Source organism: Theropithecus gelada, chromosome 12, assembly GCF_003255815.1.
Source record: "Theropithecus gelada isolate Dixy chromosome 12, Tgel_1.0, whole genome shotgun sequence".
Taxonomy (NCBI): domain Eukaryota; kingdom Metazoa; phylum Chordata; class Mammalia; order Primates; family Cercopithecidae; genus Theropithecus; species Theropithecus gelada.
The window spans coordinates 54,462,817-54,485,634 of NC_037680.1; the positions used below are offsets into that span (position 1 = coordinate 54,462,817).

The 22,818-nt window shown below is 39.6% G+C and overlaps 1 protein-coding gene across 2 annotated transcripts in view; it reads right to left on the reverse strand.

The window, feature by feature from the left end:
* PDE11A (phosphodiesterase 11A) overlaps nucleotides 1-22,818 on the reverse strand; it is a 501,616-nt gene that overhangs the window by 459,758 nt on the left and 19,040 nt on the right. The window contains exon 1 of one of the 2 annotated variants that reach the window (XM_025405422.1): nucleotides 8,144-9,433. The exons of the other annotated variant lie outside the window; for it this stretch is intronic. Coding sequence (XP_025261207.1) covers nucleotides 8,144-9,055 — 912 coding nt within the window. The 5' untranslated portion in view covers nucleotides 9,056-9,433. Of the gene's footprint in view, nucleotides 1-8,143; nucleotides 9,434-22,818 lie in introns of those variants that run through there. 2 annotated transcript variants of the gene reach the window in all.

Consider the following 22,818-nt stretch of genomic DNA (forward strand, 5'->3'; position numbering starts at 1 on the left):
GAAGCACGGCACGCTGTGCAGGGCCACACAGGCAAGGGCCAGGGTCAGTCCGGAGGCAGAAGTTGGGGCAGAGCATGGCACAGAACCTTTACTAGGGTCTTCAGGGAAGGATGGTTGAGACAGGGTATACCTACCCTGAGTATACTAAGTAAGTTTAGGATTGGCTAGTTTGAATAATTTTGGCAAACTATGGGCTATAGGAGTGGTCTTTAGTTGGGTACTTGGCCCTGGGTGATTTAGGGCAAGGAGAATATTGTCTGGGTGTATGAGAGTTTGATAAAGGACATAGTTAGGGGAGTGGGCTCTGGATAGGCTGATTTATATATCAAAGGTACCCTCAAAAGGGAGTTCTTCACTCTCTCTAGAAATTAGCTAGCCCTGGGAGGGGCAGTCTCTCCAGGGTCGTAGGCCTCAAATGCTAGAACATCAAGAATACAGAAAATTTGGAAATATAGTCAATACAGGTACTACTACATTTTAGATCAAAACTCTCCTATTATGTTCAAAGTCCTTTCCAAAGACAACACTGTGAATAAAGCCTTCTGGACTGTGTATTTTAAAACATTAATAAGGCCTTACATTTCTGACTTTATCCATTTGAAAATGCTATTCCATTATCTCATTGCAATCTAATGATTAGATTTGATGATTAGAGGCTTACAAAATACTATGGGGCAGACATGTCTGAACATATTATCCCTATATTATAGCTAAAAAACTAAGGCAGAAATGGGAATAGAACCACAATTCCTGACTATAAGTCTAGAGCATATTCTGTCACACGCTGATGCCTTTTACTGTTTAACAATGTTATTAGTAACCTAAGAATTCAATTGTCAGGCAAATGGATTTAACGAGGTTGTACAGAGAACAGGTTCCACAAACTAGACCAAAGTGACCTCTTCTCTGTAAGTGTGTTTGGCCAAGGTTACCTTTTATGGAGTGTCTTTGGGGATACAGAATCTCATGAATAAACAGAATAACTTGAAGAGAATAAGCGAGTCAGCTCCCTCACTTACCAATGGAGTCACTTTAAGCAAATCACTTAAACTGTCCAAGCCTCGGTTTCTCCTTTTGTAAAATGGGGGTGGTCATAGTTACCTCAGGGGATTTTTGAGAGGATTAAAAGAGACAAAGCTTGCTAATGAGCTGTCTGACTCAGAGTTTGTACTCCATAGATGAAGTTACTATTCATCCACAGTGAAGCTTCCCTCTACCTTCTGTTATTACGTTAAAAAAAAAAAAAAAAAAAAGTAGACACCCTGCTGGGCTCAGTGGCACACATTTATAGTCCCAGCTACTCATGTGGCTGAGGTGGGAGGATCACTTGAGCCCAGGAGTTTTAATTCAGCCTGGACAACATAGTAAGATCGTGTCTCTAAAAAAAAAAGAAAAAAATAGACACCCTAAAGAGGTATCTCACAGGTTTCCCCCTTTTTTTTCCCTTCAGGTAAAGAAGATTTCTTGTCCTGAATTTGCAACAGCCTTTAAGCTATATTTTATGATAGGAAACATAATTTGTCATTAATATGTGAAATCACTGTTCAGTCAAAACCAACCAATTAATTTAAAAAAAAATCCTCAGGAATTATAGAAAGTATATTTTTTAATGCCAGAAGACCTTTACTATTTTAAACCAAATAAATAAATAAATATAGCCTCAATGCCTATAAATGACCAAGAACTGAAGCTTCTCCTAAAATATTAGTGACTTAACGCACTCTTTTATGATTAAACTGCCTTTATCTGATTCAAATTTCACTTTCCAAAAGAATGTGGCTATATTGCAAAATACTACCCTTAAAATAAGCAGCAAGCAATGTACCTCAAGGATCTTGTTGACTTTCCTATAAAACAACTCAAAGCTGTTTCAGAGGAAAGTTTGTATGACTCGTCAACGCTGTATTCAACATGAAACCCTAACTTCCAAATTAAGCCAGCGTTGTCAATAAACAGGTGACCCAAACCTCATGAACCAAAATAAATTGGTCAGATTAGTAAACATTTAGCTTATGGGTTGGGAAAAAAATTTAGTTAACCTTAAATTACCTTTTCATGATTCTGTAGGAACTGTGCCTTTCTGTAATCTATCCTCATGTACAAAGCAGCAAATGCAATTTGTCCTTGTGTTTATCACAATCATGTGTCTGTCAGGAAGAGAGGCTGAAATAGCAGAGTTTCCTACTTCAAACACAAAATCAACTCTGGTTCTGGGCTAGTGAACATGTTTGTGGGCTTGGGGGAATTTTTTTAAACACTGTGCAAAGCTGGAATAAGATTTCATGAAACTCCTTTTTTATATTATCAGTATTGGAGTAGGATCAACATCTGCCTTTTTAGACAAATCTCAGCAACTCAATCACATGAGTGTAGTCCATATCTATCAGCACTGGCTCATCAGGAAACGAAGCACTCTCATCGCTGAATTTTCTAGACACCTAAAATTAATTCCTTCTGAGGCAAACACTTTCAATGTGATTATTTCAATAGAGATTATTCCAAAAAGAAAACTGAAATTCAATGAAGTATTAAATATTGTTGTTCATATTATTAGAAAATTCATATAATAAATATATATCAGCATATTACAATGCATTCTTAAATACAACTTTATGTATATTTTTTGGGTTGTTTTCCAACTCCTCTCTTTAAGGATAAGGCACTCAGCTCTCCCTTCTCATATCATGAGAAGGCAAGCAGGTTCTAAATGAGCAAAGATGGAGAAGTAGTAGTCCTGGCAGAAAGTATGCAAACTACAGGAATAGAAAAGCACTATCTGGGCATTGAAAACAGCCTGTAGTTTAATTAAGATGGTGCTGAGGCCACATGAAGGGCTGCAGTAGACAAGGCTGGATTAAGATTGAACTTCTCTACCTTTGACTCCATATGACTCAGATTCAGGGCCTGTTTCATGAGCATGTGACCAGTGCAGTGGCTGAAAGACCCCTGCTTGAGATTTAATGCTATGCTGTGTGAGATTGTTAATACTTTTTATCATTGAATTTGTGCTTTGTAAGCAAAGTCCAATGGAACAATGGAGTATGAGCCCCAGAGTCCAGAACCTTGGTTCACATACAGTATCCCCTCCCACTGCCTGCCCAGAACTGGTTTTTGGCCACCTGATCCCTGCTCCTTGGTGTCCCAGGCCCCATTCATCCTCCCCAGTCTCACACCTGCCCTTAGCAACCAGGTCACATGGGTCGAGGAAGAGGCCCACATCCCATGTCTGCCATTGCACTCTGCTCTTAGATGGGGTGTGGAGAGGGTGCGGAGAGGGGCAGGTGCATGCCCCACACCTCCTCAGGGAAGAGAAAGGATGTGGCCCTCCTCACCCAGAGCTGGCAGCAACATGGCACCTGTGGCAGGCAATTCAGCGGGGGCCCCTTGCCCACCCTCAATCCAGATACTGAGAATGCCCCAGCCTGGAGGTTGCAATCCCTTCAGACTCTCAGACAGGAGGTTGCTATGAATGGGGGGGACAGACTCTTGGGAAGTGGGGACTGACTTCTTTAACCCCGGCCAGAGTCCTGCTTTATCATCTTGCACTAGGCTCCACAAATTATGTAGCTGGACCTACTGAGAATCTTCCCCTTAACCCAGCTTCTCTCCCTCTTCTGGATAAAGGCATCACACTTCCTCCTATCTCCTGGGTTTAGAATCTGAGTCATCATTGCCCTCCCTCCCTGCTTTCCCAAATCCACACCCGCAGGCCACTTCCCATCTGTCTCCTTCTGCCCATTCCCACTTTTCCTGCTTGAGTTTAATTGTTCATCATGGCTCCACCAGACCATGACAGTAGACTCCTAATTATTTCCACAGCTTTGAGCCTCTCCTTGTTCAATCCATTCAGCTGCTGCCACCGGGTTACCCAAAACACCACTTTGATCATGCTGAGATGTTTTTAATGGCTCCCTGTGGCCTACTCTTGGTGAAGTTTGAACTCTTTAGCTAGGTGTTCAAAGTCCTTCCTTCTTTTGTCCTCACCTTACTTTTGCAAATCATTCTATGACAACAGAATGTCATAGATATGCAATATGCAATATTTTGGCCAAATTAAACTACTCACTCTCCCTTATACCTATTTGGTACTTGGTCATCACTGTGTCTCCGTTGAAGCTATTTTGTTGGACTTGGATCACTTCTCCTTACTCCACAACTATCTCTAACTGGAAAATCTAATCCTATTTATAGCTCAAATGGTGCCTCCTCCAAGAAGTCTTTCATTATGAGCCCAGTCACAAAGTGACTCCATACTCATCCAAAACTAACATCATTTAGTTTGTACAGCTTGGTACTAGCTTTTTGTGGACAGCACATGGCTCTCTAATGTACACCCTTGGAGAGCAGAAGTGTATCCTGTCCTTTATACACCCATAGGTCCTCTACCCAAGGCCTTGGGGATAATGGGCTCTCTCTGTGTATGTTTGTTGGAACTAATGAATAAACGAAGTTGTTGTGTAAACAGATCTTCTGAAAGGTAGGCGCACCTGTAACCCTTCAGCGTCATCCCCTTTCCTCCTCTCAGTTCATCTAACAAAACATCCTGCTGCTTTTCACACCCAAGCCCATCAAACACCTGTATTATCATTATCAACACTGACAAAAATTCACCTCACGATTTTTATGAATGTTTAAAGTGCTATATTCTGAATGCTTAGAATAATCTCAAAGAGAACACCTGTTACTTGAATGCTCTTATTTTCAACCTCTTGAGGGCAATTTTTTCATTACTATATTAATATGGGCTGTTAAATAACTTATAACTATCTGGGAGAAAGGTAAACTGCAGTCACTATGATCTGGACTGGATACCTAAAAATGAATGGTTTTTTTTTTCCACTTACAATTTATTTTTTTCCTAATTTCAAGTCTGTCTTTTAGGACTAATTGAGGAGAGTAATGCAAAATAATGAAATAAACTGAGGGATTTTGGGTTGTCAGAATTTCTATTCAATTTTAGCCTTTCATTAAATATTCTACCCTTGACTCCAGAATGCCATGCTTATCATCATAATTTTGTCTCTTCAATGCCTTTCTCTTGTCCATTCTCTTGCCCATATTAGGAACCCCCAAGAGTATCACCAATGTAATTATCAAATGATTAAATTTGGAAACTCTGTGTGATTAAAAAAAAAAAAATTCTTACCTCCTGAAGAAAAAATACACTGTCTGAAGCTGAGCAAGAAACACCTTAAAAATATAGTAGTTAACAAAGAATCAGGAAGGATGGTTACATATTTAAATAGAAACTTCAAGATGCTTGCATATATGGTACAAATTAAAACATCATGACAAAAGAACATGTATTTGGAAAGTTGTCAGTTTCATTAAGAGACATCTGTAACACCAGGAAATGGAAAGGATGGAGGAAAATGCTAGAACTGGGGAAGGATGCAACATTCTTCCCTATGACAACCCTATAAAAAGTTTATATTGCATGTCTTACTAAGAGGAACAAAGTGCAGAACTTTTGATAGGCTAGCATATGGTATTACCAACCACATTTAGGGACATTTTAAGTAGGGAATGGAAGGATAGATATTTTCATGTTCCTTGAATGTAAACCTGGTTCTAAAATACTTAATTTAAGGGTGGAGCATGGAAAAGATTAAGCTGGTCAAAACATGCTGACTTCACATCTCAGTCCCAGATAAGGAGAAAAACAATGGAAAATAAGGTAAACAGAAAGAAAAAGAATATTAGCAAACTAGATATCATCATTATCTTCATAAACTGTTACCATTTCCTGGGTAATTGCCATGTACCAGATATTATTTTAGGGGCTTTGACATAATATCTAATTTTATTGAGATAAACAAAAATAATCTTTGCTAGGTAGATATTATTGTCCCCATTTTATGGGTGAGGAAATTGAGGCTGTGAGAGATTAAGAAATTCTCCCAAGGTCACATCATTGGTGACTGTAGTGCACCATAATAAAGAAAAAAAAAGTAGCTTTATCAAAGAGTAGCATAAGTAAAATGAAGAAAACTACACCAAGTTAAAAATACAGAGATACATAAAAAAAGCCAATGGAAAAAGAAAAGAGAAACTTTCTAACCAGTTAGAAATGAAAGCAAGGTAAACCAAGGGTAAATTCCCAACCCATATAGCACCTTTCCCCTACCTGCCTTTCGCCAGGCCTCCCAACATCCCAGTCCCCTTTTGCAGCCATCATTACTATTCTGGGGGGAAAGGAAAACAAACAAACAAACAAACAAAAAAAACTCCTCTTTCCCAATGTCAGCTTCCAAAAATATTAGGACACTCGGCGGAGTAAGGGTAGAGCCCACAGGAAGTAGCAGCTGCTGAAAACCTGCTTTCGCCTGCCTGTGATGACACCTACAGCCACAATTCTAGACAGCAGCAAGACAAGTTAACTGTTGAAGAGACTTGAGAACTACGCTCTTAAAGAAAGGACAGTATGAAATAAAAGTTAGGGCCTGAATGAGGACATTAAGAAACAAAAGCTACAGAAATGGGAGAAAATCAATTGGGGATGAATTTTAAAAGTAAGGGCAATAAAGAGAAAAGGCTGCAACCTCAGGCTAGAGTAAGTATCATTGAACTAGGAAGGGATTTTTCTTTAGCCCAAGCATACAATAAGGATGTGGAAAAAAAATTGGAAAGAAGAAAATTTGTGATTGTTTTATTTCTCTAGAAATATAATTTGTGACAAAATGTTTATAGAATCTTCAACATATGAATTATTAAATGCTTATATTTCTTCTCATAGCTTTCTAGGATTGTAGAGAAATAAACACTTGTTGAAAACCATTCATTGTTGCTTCACCTACACCTTTTAAAGTTTTCAAGAAAGATAAAATGAATAATGCACTTAGTCTACAATAAAAGGTTAACAAAAATGGTATTTTGACAAACATCCTTTAATATTAAAGTGTTAGGTTGGCAGACATCCCACAAAAATATGAAACTTTGCTTTAGTACAAATCAGTCAATTTTCTATGTAAAATTGTCAATTTTCAGATGAAATAGATAAAATTTTACCTTTAGTGTCCTTCCCACTCTTTTTGCTATTCTCAGCAACAGCAACTAAACTCCAGAGAAACATGTAGCTCCCTGAGACCACTAGAAGAAGTACTTACTAGATGACTATAAAACTTTCCTAACCAAGGATGAGAACTTTTAATTCTTATGAACCCTGAAGAAGTCTCACAGAAAATAACATCCAGTTTCATCACATTCAGTGAATACTGAAGAAATTAGAATGGACTGGTTTTCAGATCCAGCATCTAATATCAAGTTCAAAATGCTGTGAAAATGAAAGGCTCAGAAAACCCAGATGAGAGCATGTTGGGTTTCCTTTTCCACTTGAAACTAACATGTTTACCCTGCTGATGGTTTTGGAGTTGCTAAACAATTATCAATATTTTTTGTTTGTTTCGTAAATTAAAAACCTACTTGCTCAGTCCTATCAAAGCTGACTACAGAAAATGCTACATTCAAGCCTAAAGATAACTAGCCCCTCTATCTGTCCAATCTTCCTAATCTCAACAACAGAAACAGTTAAAATAGATACTAAGAAGGCACAAATGGGTCACAGGACCATTTTCCCCCTGACATTCCTCTTCTCTTCCTCTTTTCCCTACCTTACAACCTGTGCAACTCTAATCTAAAGAAGGGAACAGGGAAGTAGTTAAGCACTTTGTTGCCTTTCCAATACTGAATTAGAGAATGAAAATGCATTATGGTCTCCAAAAGACATCAAAGACACCAAAATGCCCATCTTAACACTGGAATTCTGGAGCACACATCTTTTTCTAGCAACTCAGAAACGCATACTAAAACCACGCATTGATATCTTAAAGAGAGGAGGAGGGAGCTGTGGATGCCAGATCAGCCAAAGTGTCAAAGTGTTAAAGACAAAGTGTCTTGACAGAGAAACACGTGGTGTTATTGGGTGATATATGAATTTCCCACAAGCCATTGGGTGTTAAGAAAGGACCAACACATCAAAGATGCTGTAGGAACATTCTAACTACTTTAAACTCAGGAATTTAAAGAGCAAGATTTGTATCGTTAAGAGCCTAAATTAATGTGTTCCTGGATGCCAGATGTTAACCGAAAGCTTATCTCCCAAGCCAATGGGGTTCTGGGAGAAGGGGACAATGCAAAGTCCTACCTGGTAGGCATCAGGAATGTTGACCGTTTCTCCATGCTCCCCGACATAGCCAATGATGCCTTTGCCCCAGGGGACCTGCACCTCATTTGAGTTCTCTGTGCTGCTGCAAGGCAGCAGAGGGGTTCCTGCATGCACATCAAAGAATTTGGAGACCAAGGTCTTCTTGCCAGCAGCTGCCCTTTCCACCAGGAAAAGAGAGCAGCGGTCAGCGTCCACCATAAGGCAGACAAAGATGAGAATCTTGTAGCTCAGGCTGGTGAGGTCAAGGTCATTGGAGATATCTTTGACCAATTCCAGAAAGAACTGACGCTCATTATGCTTTTTCAGGTGGCACTTGTAGTCGATGGCTGTAGGAGGATACTGAGGCAGATTCACTCTCGATTCCAGCAGCGCACTGAGAATATGGGCTGTGGTGGGGGGCAGGGAGCTGGCCTTCCGGAGAAGAGCCCTCCGTCGTACACTGCTCAGGGGTTCCTGAGCCCGGGAGGTCGCCTGTTCATCGTAAGTCCTGTTCACGTGGATGGCCTTGGAGCGGGCAAAACTCTTCCTTAGCTCTTTCTGAGAAGCTCTCCGCTGCAGGTTCCCATCGCCCCTGCTGCCACTGGCCCAGCTGGGACTCAAGGGAACCCCACCACAGTCCCCGCCACTGGGAAGAGGCTGGCTATGGGCAGAGCCATTTGGTCCAATGCCACCACCAATGCTGCTGCCACCTTTGCAGGTGCTGTGAGCCAAGCTGCTGGTATCAGCCAAAGAGGGCCTTGGACCTAAAGCCCCCTGACCCTGACTATGCCTCTGCAGCCACTTTTCAACCATCTCCTGCTTCCCCTTCCGCATCAAGTAATCTTCAAACAACTCTGGGTGCCTGTCCAGGAAAGTTTCCACCTCCCCAAAGTCCAGGCGGGAGGCTGCCATGGTCCCAGACAGCTTTCCTTGCCTGTCCACACGTAGACCAAATGTTTTCCCGCCCCGAGGCCTCTAGCTGTTCCTGCACATGTTCACCCCCACCAGTATTCCCAGTTCGGTGCCACCTCCCCTGGAGATTATTCCCAGCAGTGGAATCTGGGAGGTGCCCCTTCCTTCTCTGGCTCAGAGTGGCTGGCACCGACCCCACCCCCTGGTCCTGCTACTCCTGCTCCGCACAGGTGCCCAGCACTGAGATGCCGCCGCTGCCCCAGCTCCTGTTCTGGAAACCGTAGCTATCGCTGCTCCTGTTCTGGCTGCCGCCGCTGCTGCTGCTGGAACTGCTGCTGGAACCGGATGAGTGGACCACTGTGACAGGGAGGTAGGGCAGGACACGCCCCTGAGTGAGGCACAGAGCCTGGAGGAAGGAGAGAAGAGGAGGGAGCCGCGGAAGCCAGACGAGCCAAAGTCCACGGCCCAGGCGGCCGGCGGTTCCTGGAAGAGTCTCTGGACGGCCAGAATCGGCGCCTGGGTACACGACTCCTGATTGGAACACGATTAGAAGAGGGAAACGCACCTTGTTCCTTCCCCGCTTTCTTGCTCCCTTACCTCCCCAACCTTCCCTACTCACCGCCCCTTAATCCGTTAGCGTTTCGAGGAGGCCCAGCGGGAACCCAGTGGGAGTCCGAGATAGAAGTGTTGATGTTTTGCAGAGATCTGAACACAGACGCGGACTCCGAGGAATCGAGGGTGTCGTTCACCCTCAGAGACAGGCAGGGTTATTTTTCTGGGATGTGACTGTGGATTGTTGGTTCCCAGGATTCCTGGGACTTGCTCACTAACACTGCCCAGCGCCTTGTGGGTGCTCAGTAAATATTAATGGAATTGCATTTCCCCGAAAATAGCAAATAAAGTTTCCTATGTGAGCAATTCATGACTTTAACCAAATTCATGCACCTGGGGCAGGGGTAGATTACATAGAGAAAGGGTGTAAAACAGTACAGAAAAAGAGATTACCAGGTAGAGGAAGCAAGTGCTAAAGAGTTTGGGGTATTTAATAAATAGACCAGCTAGGAGACAGTAAACCAAGCATAGAATCCTGGTAATTTGGAGCAGCTGGCTTCCAAGAAGGTGAGTGGTTATCAAGATTTAAAAAGAAAAAAAAAAAATGTTTAGCATAGTGCCTGGCACATAAAAAGTGCTCAGTAAATGTTAGCTGTTGTATTACTTTTGTCATTATTATTATTCTAAGGTGACGGTGTATGGAAACTTCACTGCATGTAGCCATGCCTCTGGTCACTTGAGTGATCTATCAGTAAAGATGGTTAGTGATATGTTGAAACTGGCTTGTAAGGACTCACAAGCACCTAGTTTAAAATCTCTTTCCAATTCTGTGTTCAGTCACATCATGGAGCTTGCAATCAGTCACAATGGGAATGTTTACACCATGGAAATCAGCAAATGTTATGTGTCAGGGTTTTTTTTTTTTTTTTTTTTTTAATGGACTGCTAATTGTTAAACACTTACCGATATGCAGTGGAAATAATCCAAATGTCCATCAGTTGAGGAACAGACAAATAAAATCTGTTATCTCCATACAGTGGAATATTATTCAATCATAAAATGGAATGAAGCACTGATACATGCTACTACTTGAATGAAGCTTAAAAACCTCATGCAAAGTGAAAGAAGCCACTCAGAAATGACCACATATTATAAAATTTCATTTATAGGAAATGTCCAGAACAGGCAAATCCATACAGACAGAAAATAGATTACTTTCTAGATGGAGAGGAAGTAGGTGACTCCTAATGTGTGTGAGTTTTTTGGGGGGGGGTTGGGGGTTAATAAAATGTTCTAAATTGATTGTGTTGATAGTTGCACAATCTGAATATGCTGAAATTCAATGAATTGTACATTTAATTGAATGAACTGTATGGTACGTAAGTTATATTTCAATAAAACTGTTACAAGACAACAACAAAACACATTTACTACCCTGAGACTGGTTATAATACAGCAGCAGCGTTGTGCATGGAGACAAGAAAAGCACTGAGTAGAGATCTGATGAAAATGAAGCAATGAGCTTCTCAGGGAAGGGAGAGAAGTAGACCAACCCTGGGCTTCCTAGAAACAGAAAGTTTAATAAAGACACTTCCTTAATTCCATCTTCCAGGTATTCATTATACAAGCAGTTGTTTGGCATTTACCATGTTCCAGGCTCTGGGGACAAAAGAAGACCAAGACAAAACCTGTGCTTTTTACTAAAGATCTCCGTCTACAGTACCAAGAGAAGTGAGAGTAGAGAAGAATACTGGGAAGGATGGGGAAAGCAATAGAAGAGAAATCCGAAAAAGTGAATTCAACATTTCGAGCTTGGTTTTGAATCGGCTGTAGCCATGTTCCCTGCTTGGTATGTGAGGTCACTAAAGGAGTTAATGGTTGGGGAAGAAAATGAGAAAGTGACAGACAGCACACAGAAGATAGTCCAGAGGGCTGTAATGGAGGGCTGATAACAAGATGTGTGTTGGTGTGGCCACACTGCCATTGATCTTCACTCTCAATCTGCAGAATAGTATGTGTATTAGTCATACTCCCAACAGGAAAAAGAGCACATTCTAATTAAATTCCAAGAAGGTTGATTTACAAAGGAACAAATTACAAAAGTGAAATATAGGTAAACCACAGAAATAGTGAAGAAACCTGGTACTCATAGCAGTAGAGAAGTTAGCACCCCTAGACATGAGGGGAAGAGGAGGAAAAAGTTACTAGGACTTGGAAGCAAAGAGGATTGGATAGTTACTACTGCCTTGAGGGGAGCAGTGACAGCCCATCAAAAGGCATCAACAGGTCAGGCACGGTGGCTCATGCCTGTCATCTCAGCATTTTGGGAGGCCGAGGCAGGCGGATCACTTGGGGTCAAGAGTTCGAGATCAGCCTGCCCAACATGGCAAAACCCTGTCTCTACTAAAAATACAAAAATTAACCTGGAATGGTAGCATGCACCTGTAATGCCAGCTACTCAGGAAGCTGAAACAGGAGAATTGCTTGAACCTGGGAGGCAGAGGTTGCAGTGAGCTGAGATCGCACCACTGTATTCCAGCCTGGGCAACAGAGTGAGATTCTGTCTCAAAAAAAAAAAAAAAGGCACCAACAGCTCAAACTAACCTCAAAGGAGGGATATTAGGAACAAATATTAATAATAGTTGGAACTTATTCTTTTCCCTCCCTTCCATCACTGACCAGATATAAGCTAGAAGGTATTGAAGCCTGTTGATACCTCATCCTCACTGGACAAAGAGTAAGAGGGGACAAAGGAGGATCTGTATAAGTTCTGGAGGGGTGAAAGGATGATTCTTGGCCCTATATGGAAACTTGAAGAGGTCCCCTTAGGAAATAATGGAAGAGGTCCCACTAGGAAAGAATGGTCCAATATGGAACCTTGAAGGGGTTCCTTTGGTAAAAGAAATAAAAATATATTTCCCTTTAGGAAATATAGCTCCAAGTAATTTTCTGTGTAAGTCTGACCTCTTCTGCTTATCTGCTAATTCCATCAAAACTATCTATAACACACTCTATGACAACATTTGCAGTCTATAAAGCCCCTCAGGCACAAACTATCATACCTGAAAAGGTATGATATTGTGAAGATACCGTGCAGTCCATAGGATCCCCCGGGGCACTATCACACATGAAAAGGTATGATACTGTGAAGACAGATCACTCAGAGCAAGGAAGAGGCTCTGCAGGCTCCTTCTCCATCTACCCTGTCCCATCTCTACCAAGCTGTAAATATTGTCCAAGTAGCCTCTTATTAAAGAAGATGAAAGAGTCTTCCTATTTGTATTTTTCAAGAAAAAGGGGTTCCTCTTTTATCTAAGTATTTATTTCTTTATCATGGCCAATTAGCATTTGTTGAGTACTTTCAATGTACGAAACATTGGGTGGCAAGCAAGATAACTTTTGTTATTCCAAAGGGGACCTATTACATTTTAGTACTGGATGGAAACTTACAGTTCATCTAGTACTATGCTTTCCACATTTTGCTCACGGTTACATTGAAATCTAAAGCGGACACATAACTGCTCCAAAGTCACCTGCCAGGCCAACCTCTGATCTACTCATAGCTCCATCCCACCCTTACCAACATCTCACAACTTGGTATCAACCTCCTAAAGCCCAATGAACTTCTATCTCCTAAGTTTGCCTCCTAATTATTCATCTCCTAAAACAGACATGACTCACTTTTATTGTGTGACCAGTGAGCATCATCAAATATGTAAAGGGAGGCTGAAAACGTAGTTACTTAAAATAACAATTTTCTACTTCTCACAATTCTGTAGGTTAACTAGTGGTTCTTCTCTTTCACTTGGTATTGGCTGAAGTCACTCATGTGGCTGCATTCAACCGGCAGCTGGGATGTGCTGGAAGGTCCAGGAAGGCCTCTCATACATATCTAGGGCCTCAGTGCTGACTTGTGGCTGAGGCTGCTCAGTTTTTCTCCAGGAGGCCTCTTTCTACATTGTATCTCATTTTCCAGGTTTTCTTTACGTGGCTTATGTCTCCAGTAGGATAACCTGCCCTTCCTTACAATATGGCATCTGGGTTTCAAGAGGGAGTGTTGCAAGAGGGTAAGCCCAATATGCAAGAGCCTATCAAGCCTATATAACAGTTATATATGCAAGAGGGTAAGCCCAATATGCAAGAGCCTATCAAGCCTATATAACAGTTAATGTCCCATTGGTCAAAGCCAATTATATAGCCAAGCACAACATCAGTTGAGAGAGGGACAAGGACATGAATACTCACAGGTATGGTTCACTGGGAGCCACTCATCTAACAATTCACCACACAAACTCTCTCCTGAACCTCAGAGGCCTATTCTATTTCCTTTTTTTTTTTTTTTTTTTTTTTTTTTTGAGACAGAGTCTCACTCCGCTGCCCAGATAAGTGCAGTGACATGATCATGGCAAAGCCCCATTTCTAACAACTACAAAATATTTGTTCCTAAATGTTTCACAGGCACCTCAAATTTCTCATCTCCAAGACCACTCTCACTCCCGCCCACATGAAATCACTCAATCCTGTATATTTTACTGCAGAAATTTCTGTTTAAATCCAGCTGTCTTCTCCAAGCCTGCTTTCCTTAATTCAAGCCTTCACTATCTGTCCATTCTCTACCAACCAGTATCACCTTCCACATAACAAATGTAAAAATGGCACATTAAGTCCTTGTCAAAAGGCATGTAATGGGTCAAACTGCAGCTCCACAAAAGCTATGTCCACCAGAATCTGTGAATGTCACCTTGCTGGGAAGAGGGTCTTTGCAGATGTAATTAGGTTAAGGATCTCAAGATAAGATCATCCTGAATTTAGGGTAGGTTCTAAATCCAGTGACACTTTCCTTATAATAGATGCACAAAAAAGAAGACACAGAGACACACAGAGGAGGAGGTGGTATGAAGACTGAGGTACACATGGAGTGATGGGTCTACAAGCCAAGGAATATCCAGGATTACTGGCGGCCACCTCATTCTGGGAGAGAGGCATGAAACAGATTCTCTCAGGAAAAAAAAAAAAAAAAAAAAAAAATCAATCTTCTCAATGCCTTGATTTTGCAGTTCTGGTCTCCAGAACTGTCAGAGAATAAATTTGTGTTGTTTTAAGTCACCATGTTTGTGGTAATGTGTTACAGCAGCCCTAAGAAACGAATGCAAGAGCTTTCCTCAGCACACCTTTATTTTCCATCTCTCTTCTCACCTCCTGCCATAACTCTCCAAGCATTCTCCCCTTCTCTCTTCTGGGTTTCTACTTGAAACGCTCTTTTCGCCTTCCCTGCTTCTCAAAATTCTCTTTTCCATTAACACCTATTTCAAATGTCACACATCCTATGGTTCCTGCTTCCCCAGTAAAAAGCTGTGCTGTGTCCTATGTGTCCTGCTTCCACACATTTTGGTCATCTACCTGCTATATACCATTGAACATCTGGTGTTTATTCAACCCAACACGATGCATTTAATTCTCCATTTTAAAAATACTTTGCATTAAAACACATCTTACTACTCTTTTGTCTCTTCTTTTATCAATTTAGAAATTGAAAGCACTCTAAGCCAGAAGTCCACCTACATTCATAGTTGTGTTAAAGATTAATAAGTATCTAGAAGGTAAGCTTTTAAAATTTCAAAGATATCTTGGTAAACGATAATGTCCCGTAAAGTTACAGAAAAAAATGAGCTTCAATATCACGCCATAAATGTTTTACATATTTTCTTCATCTTAAAATCAATAGAGTATTTTTCACCAGAGAAATCAGCAATAATCAAAGTATCTTGTGGAAGAATAATTTGTTGATAAAACATTGGTTGGTTTTTCATTATTGAAAATATTTTCTATATATTTGGAGACTCAAACTTAGTAGAATATGGATAAATTCAATATTTAAAACATTCCTTGAGTCTTCATAAAGGTAACTTTGCTAAAATATCTTAAACAATCAACACTGTTGAGTTAAGACATTGACAATATAAAATAGTCTAAGAGTCATCTCTTTCCTCAAGGAACATGTACAGTCTAGCTAGGGAGGTAGAACGTCTACATTAAAGAACAACTGACAATACAAGATATTGTTGATGATGTCTGACAGACAAGAAAATCTATTTTCTAAAAATCAGACGTATCCTTAAATACAATATGATATTTATATTCAATAGAATCCATAACTAATCCATAACAATAGTATTAATATTGAGAGTATAGACCTACTACTAATAGAACAAAAGGAGGAAAAAGCTGGAGGGAAAAATTCAACAACACATTCTTTTTTCCTTCAACTTTTATTTTAAGTTCTGGGGTACATGTGCAGGGTGTGCAAGGGTGTGCAGGTTTGTTACCTAGGTAAAGGTGTGCCATGGTGGTCTGCTGCACAGATCAACACATCACCTAGACATTAAGCCCAGCATGCATTAGCTATTTTTCCTGCTGCTCGCCCTCCCCTCGTCCCCCCGATGGGCCCTAGTGTATGTTGTTTCCCACCTCCCCATGTCCATGTGTTCTGATTGTTCAGCTCCCACTTATAAGTGAGAACATGTGGTGTTTGGTTTTCTGTTCCTGCGTTAGTTTGCTGAGGATAATGGCCTCCAGCTCCATCGATGTCCCTGCAAAGGACATGATCTTGTTCCTTTTTATGGCTGCACAGTATTTCATGGTGCGTATCTATCAAATTTGCTTTATCCAGTCTATCATTGACAGGCATTTGGGTTGATTCCATTTCTTTGCTACTGTGAATAGTGCTGCAATGAACATACATGTGCATGTATCTTTGTAACAGAATGATTTATATTCCTTTAAGTATATACCCAGTAATGGAATTACTGGGTCAAATGTTATTTCTGGTTCTAGATCTTTGAGGAATTGTCACACTGTCTTCCACAATGGTTGAACTAATTTACATTCCTACCAACAGTGTAAAAGCATGCCTTTTTCTCCACAAACTCACTAGTGTCAGTTGTTTCTTGGCTTTTTAATAATTGCCATTCTGACTGGCCTGAGATGGCACCTCATTATGGTTTTCATTTGCATTTCTCTAATGATCAGTGACGTTTAGCATTTTTCATATGTTTGTTGGGCACATGAATGTCTTCTTTTGAGAAGTGTCTGTTCATGTCCTTTGCCCATTTTTTAATGGGGCTGTTTGTTTTTTTTCTTGTAAATTTCTTTAAGTTCCTTGTAGACTCTGGATATTAGACCTTTGTTAGATGGATAGATTGCAAAAATTTTCTTCCATTCTGTAGGTTGTCTGTTCACTCTGGTGATAGTTTCTTTTGTTGCACAGAAGCTCTTTAGTTTAACTAGATCCCATTTGTCAATTTTTGCTTTTGTTGCAATTGCTTTTGGTGTTTTTGTCATGAAATCTTTGCCACAGTGCCTATGTCCTGAATGGTATTGCTTAGATTTTCTTGTAGGGTTTTTATGGTTTTGGGTTTTACATTTAAGTTTTTAAAACATCTTGGGTTAATTTTTGTATAAAATGTAAGGAAGGGGTCCAGTTTCAATTTCTGCATATGGCCAGCCAGTTCTCCCCAGCATCATTTATTAAATAGGGAATCCTTTCCCCGGTGCTTTTTTGTGTCAGATTTGTCGAAGATCAGATGGTTGTACGTGTGCAGTCTTATTTCTGAGTTCTCTATTCTGTTACATTGGTCTATGTGTCCAACAACAGATTTTAATTTAGGTTTTAATTCAGGGAGATTATATAGAAGAAGAAGGGTAGAAATAAATATTAAGCACTGATGCCTTTCTTTTTAATTGCCGTGCCTTCATTCACTAAATCAAAAATAATTAATCATTCCAGCACTGTTTTGCATGTCTTATAGGAAAAATTTTATAAAAATAGAATATAAATGCCTTATCATTTAAAAGACAATCTCCATTAGTCTCATCAGTTATTTATGGCTTGATTCAAAGATGAAATATTACTCCCAAGAGTAACTTCCACAGCAACTAATATATTTAAAAAAAACATGGCAAGCCTCAATTATTTATTTTATTTTTTGAGTGATCATGATAAATCACAGACTACAGCAAGGCCAAGCAGCTCTAGTTTCAAATAAGCATTTTTAAAAATATATACTGTACAAGTTATTCATAAAACATTTGCAATGTTTTAATGTCAGAATTTATCTTTCCAAAATAAATACATCAAAATTAAAGATAGTTTGAACTCTGAGAAACTATGAATCTGTTGTCAAATTAATCTTACTAATATGCAATGTAATGTGAAATAGTACTAACATAATTAGTTATCATTCTGGAAACTCTAATTACATCACAGCTACATGTTATAAAAACAGCTAATGAATGTACCCTTGTGCACTGAAGAACCAATCAAGACAGAACCTGATGCTAGATATTCCTCCTGAAGTTTAGCCTCTGAAAGATTTTCTCACTTGTGTATACATACACATTTTTTGGCACATAACCTGCTTTTTAATGAGATTCTTGTATTTACAGGAAAACTTTTCTACATGCTATCTTATCACCAAGAAATAGACCAATGTAAATGTCTAACCAGTTTATAACAGTAAAAGAAAATACAGAGAAAAAAATTGAGCAAATTATTCAATTCATGCTATACTATAATAATAAGGTAAAGAATTTGGTTAATTTCAGTCTCTCATCAAAAATCCTTTTGAGCACAGTAGAAAGTGTCATTTGTTAACAATGACCAAAATGGCATCTTTCTCAGCTTGGCTGCCTTTGCCTGCATTCTTTCACCCATCTCTTCAAACCGGGCCTCACCAAATTTTCCCCTACTAAATGAGCTTACCCCTCCAAGGATATTCTGACATTGACCTTGGAGGGAGTTTTAAGCACTTTGTTTGTTTGTGGTAGTGATTTCACTGTATTGCTTTTAGCTCAGTCTTTTCTTTCTTCAGTTGCAAACAATTCTGGTGATTTTCTTTCAACATTTGTACAAGTTATTTTTTAAAAAATTATTAAAAATTATCATTTCCACACTTACTGTCAAAGGTTTCCTCACAAAAGAACACCAAGATTGAAATCATTTGCATTTCTGCAATATAACTCATACTTTAAATATGTATCAGAGACTACCCAGTACTTCGTAGGTTGACTTTTGTCATTTAGATTTCCAGTTGAAGTGGGAGCAGTGCTATCTGTCACATAGTCATAGTGAAGGCCACTGTGCGGGGCTTCAGGCACAATGTCATCTCTGTTACCACCTTTAATTATTTTAAGTTGATCTCAATTTCCCTTTTTGCATATTCTTACTAGTACCAAGCAATAGTGGAGCAAGATGCCTCAGTTTCTACATCTGCAAAATGTGAATTATTAATAGAATTGTATTAAATGAGTTAATACGAGTACAGCACTTAGAATAGTATCTGTACAAAAGGAGCACGACTGAAAATAAAAGAAACAGAACAGTTTCGGTCACACAGTAAACTCTCAATAAATGTTAGCCATTCTATTATTATTGTTGTTATCATTAATTTAGCCACCAGTCCATATACCTGAAATACAATTTTAAAATACGTATACCATTTTTTAATGTAAAACCTTGTTTAAAACCATATGTCAACTAAAAAATGACAGAGTTCACAATTCAACCCTCGTAAGTGTTACAGCCTGCAGGGTGGCCATTCTGACACATTGGGAAGCATAATCTCTAGTCAGAAGCTGGAAACAGACACTTTGAGGGAAGGGCAAAGGGAACAGGAATTTATGCTTAGCAGGGTGGCCAAACATACATATTCAATCAGCTATAGGAGGAGTCATGAATATTTATGAAAGAAGAAACAATGTGCATGCACAGTTCAGCTTTATATCCCTTCATGGGGCCCACGTGCAAAAAAACAGCAGCATTAGCATGATCCAAGGGTGATGTTTTTGCTCTCTGACATCAAATGTAAAGCAGAGGATACAAAAACCCTCACTGTGCATTCTGGGTGAACTGGACAGAACCACTCTGTGGTCGGTGGGGCAGCACCAAGTGGCTGGTTGTTGTCAGTGAAAGGGCTAGTTTCTGTTGAACTCTTAGGGACGAGTTAGCCAGGGAGAAAGTGTAACAAGCCATATCTGACCTCTCACACAATCATGGCTGAGAACTTAGTTTTCAAGGTTACTCTGATCACCTTGGCCAAGAGATGGTCTGTTCAGTCAGTTGTGGGGCTTAGAATCTTATTTTTATTTCTCACATACTTTCTGCTAGTTAGGGGTAATTGAAAAATCACTGTACAGAAAAACAGAACTCAGTAGAACAAATTTTTTTTTTTTTTTTTTTTTGAGATGGAGTCTTGCTCTGTCACCCAGGCTGGAGTGCAGGGGCGCAATCTCAGCTCACTGCAACCTCTGCCTCCTGGGTTCAAGCAATTCTCCTGCCTCAGCCCCCCAAGTAGCTGGGATTACAGGCATCTGCTACCACGCCTGGCTAATTTTTGTATTTTTAGTAGAGACGGGGTTTCACCTTGTTGGTCAGGCTGGTCTCGGACTCCTGACCTCAGGTGATCCACCCACCTCGGCCTGTCAAAGTGCTGGGATCACAGGCGTGAGCCACCTCGCCCAGCCAGTAGAACTAAATATTTGAAGGAGCACAAAAGTGGTAGGAAATTGAACCAATTTGAGAAGCCAAAAAATAAAAACAAAAACTTTTTTAAGTACTGCTCAGAAAAATGACACACTTGTTTTTCCAAAGAACTGGCTATGCTGGTTTCCACAGACTGGCCAATAAAGCACATGTCCAGGGCAGGCATATAGATCCAAAGAGCCCTACCAGAAAGTGTGTGAATCACCTTTTCCTGCTACAGTAGTTCATCATACCTTTGACTGGCTGTACAACTAATAACACCACATTCCCAAAATTCATACAAAATAAGTTTCCTAATAACTTGCTATGCAGGAAAATGTTCCTCTTTCTGGATTTTCATAGAATAATATGAAATTTAGTGACAGAAAAAAGTTTCGCAGATTTTGCTTTTGCATTTGACAAAATTTTTCAGTGACTTTGAGCTATACTTTTAGTTTTTCTCCTTTTATGAAAAAGATAATATATGCTTGTAAAAATTTAAACATAAGATTATATAAAGAAAAAATAAGTCTTCCATCTCCATTCCCAAGAAACACATACTTATCAGTGTGGTATGTATCAATAGCCAATAGCTATATAGATACCTTCACATATACACAAACATACATATTCTTGTATGTATAGAAAAAAACTATATATAAAAGTGAGCCATTCTATAAGATCCATCAGAAATTGGCTTTCTTTACTCAATAGTGTATTATAGCTATCCCTCTATGTCAGAATAAATGAAACCTCAAAAGTATAAAAATCCAAAAAGGGCTTTTATCTTCAAGTAAAATTAACACTCCAAGGTAAAAAGACCACGTTTATTCTAACCAGAATTACAAGAGAAATAACTTTCTTTTCTAAATCAGAATTTAACGTCAATGACAAATTATCTCCTTGAGTAGCTCAGAGAGGTTCTTGGATATAATTGTGGAATAGAACCTTCTAGTCCTAGCTATCAAATAATCTGTTATCTAATTTCTTTATGCTTCAAGTAAAATTGCACAATAATTTGATCACTAGCCCATAGTCAATCTAAACTTGGATTTTACAAAGTCTTGGTTTGTTGCTCACATATCAGAATGGGAGAAGTAGTCGAAGAGTAGGAAATGCTGATGGTTTTGCAAGCCAGAATGCAGACACAAGCAAGTCTGACATGGGAGCAGGCAGGCTGCAAGCAACTATACAAACTAGAAAAAAGAACAAAGCAAAGTTGACACATAGGGCATAACTGGTCAGGTTAACAGGTAAGTCAAAGAGCAGTGAGACTGGGTTCAACAGAAAGATTGTATGAAGCAAAAATACAAGCAAAAAGAAATGCATGTGCACGTTTATGGTAGATAGCTTTTTTTTTTTTGCAATTATTCACTCCCTCTTCCCTCTAAAAGAGTGACAAACTATTGTCTTGCGACTTGCATTCCTCCTTCAGGGAAAGTATACCTTCTCATTTAATTGGCATTGGCCTTGACTACTTAAGTTTTGATCAGGGGAAGGTGAGCACCCATTATGTATGCCACATCTAAGCAGAAGCTTCATGAAACATGAGGAGCTTCTTCTGTGGCTCTTGGACTTTCCTTCTGCCACATGAATGGGAATGTCCGTATAAGTACTTCTTTAACCTGGGTTCTAGAATGAGAAGACACTTGGAGCAAAACCACATCCAACCACAGTCTCTATGCCATGTGAATGAGAAATATTAATAAATGCTTTGTTGTTGCAAGTCCCTGAGAATTTGTTACTATAGCAAGTTGACATACAGAAATTGGGACCTAGAAGTGAGGTGCTGCTATCACCAAAATATATGGCCCTATATTCAATACCTGACAGAGAGTGGCATGGAAACTATTATCGGGAGCTGGAAAAATGGTGACCCATGTTATACAGGTACAAAATATTTGGTGAAACTGTCACCTACAATACCTTAAACAGGTAAGAAATCTAATGAACATGAACACAAATATGGGAACAAAAGACACTGTGGAGGGGGGTGTTTTAAAAACTATCTATCAGATACTATGCTCACTACCTGGGTGATGGCATCCATACTCCAAACCTCAGCATCAAACAATATTCCCATGTAACAAATCTACACATGTACCCCATGCATCTAAAATAAAAGTTGAAATAAAAAAATAAAATAAACCTAAAGAATATACAGCTTCAGGTGAAGAAACTGAAGAACAAAATGTTACTAGTGTATTTGGTCATTACTAGCTGTGTTTATCAAGACTGTACAAGAAGTGAACTCAGAAAAAGAACTGGCCTATTTATAAGCAGGGATTCAAGGGAAAATAGAGAATCCAGAAATCCCAGAAGTTTCCGACCTGAAAGTTGCAACTATTTCTCATCTCAATTTCAGATGAAATTAAAAATAGTCTTGCAACAAAAGCCAATTAAAACTCATACTGGGGCAAATAAATGGCTCAGTAAAAAGAATGTGACTCCATGAAAGCCTGACAAGCACAAAGTATGACAGACAAAAAGAACAAAAATCAAACAGATTTTGGGAGACAATTGTGCTCTCAAAAGTACCACTATCCTAGGTTTTTAAAAGACTGTAACTTAATAAAAACAATCTTTGGGCTGAAGTCACCCGGAGACTTGACTGGACTGAATGGATCACTCTGTCTGGGCTCAGCTGGGACTCTGGAACCACTGAATCACTCAACTTCTCTCTCCCCATCTC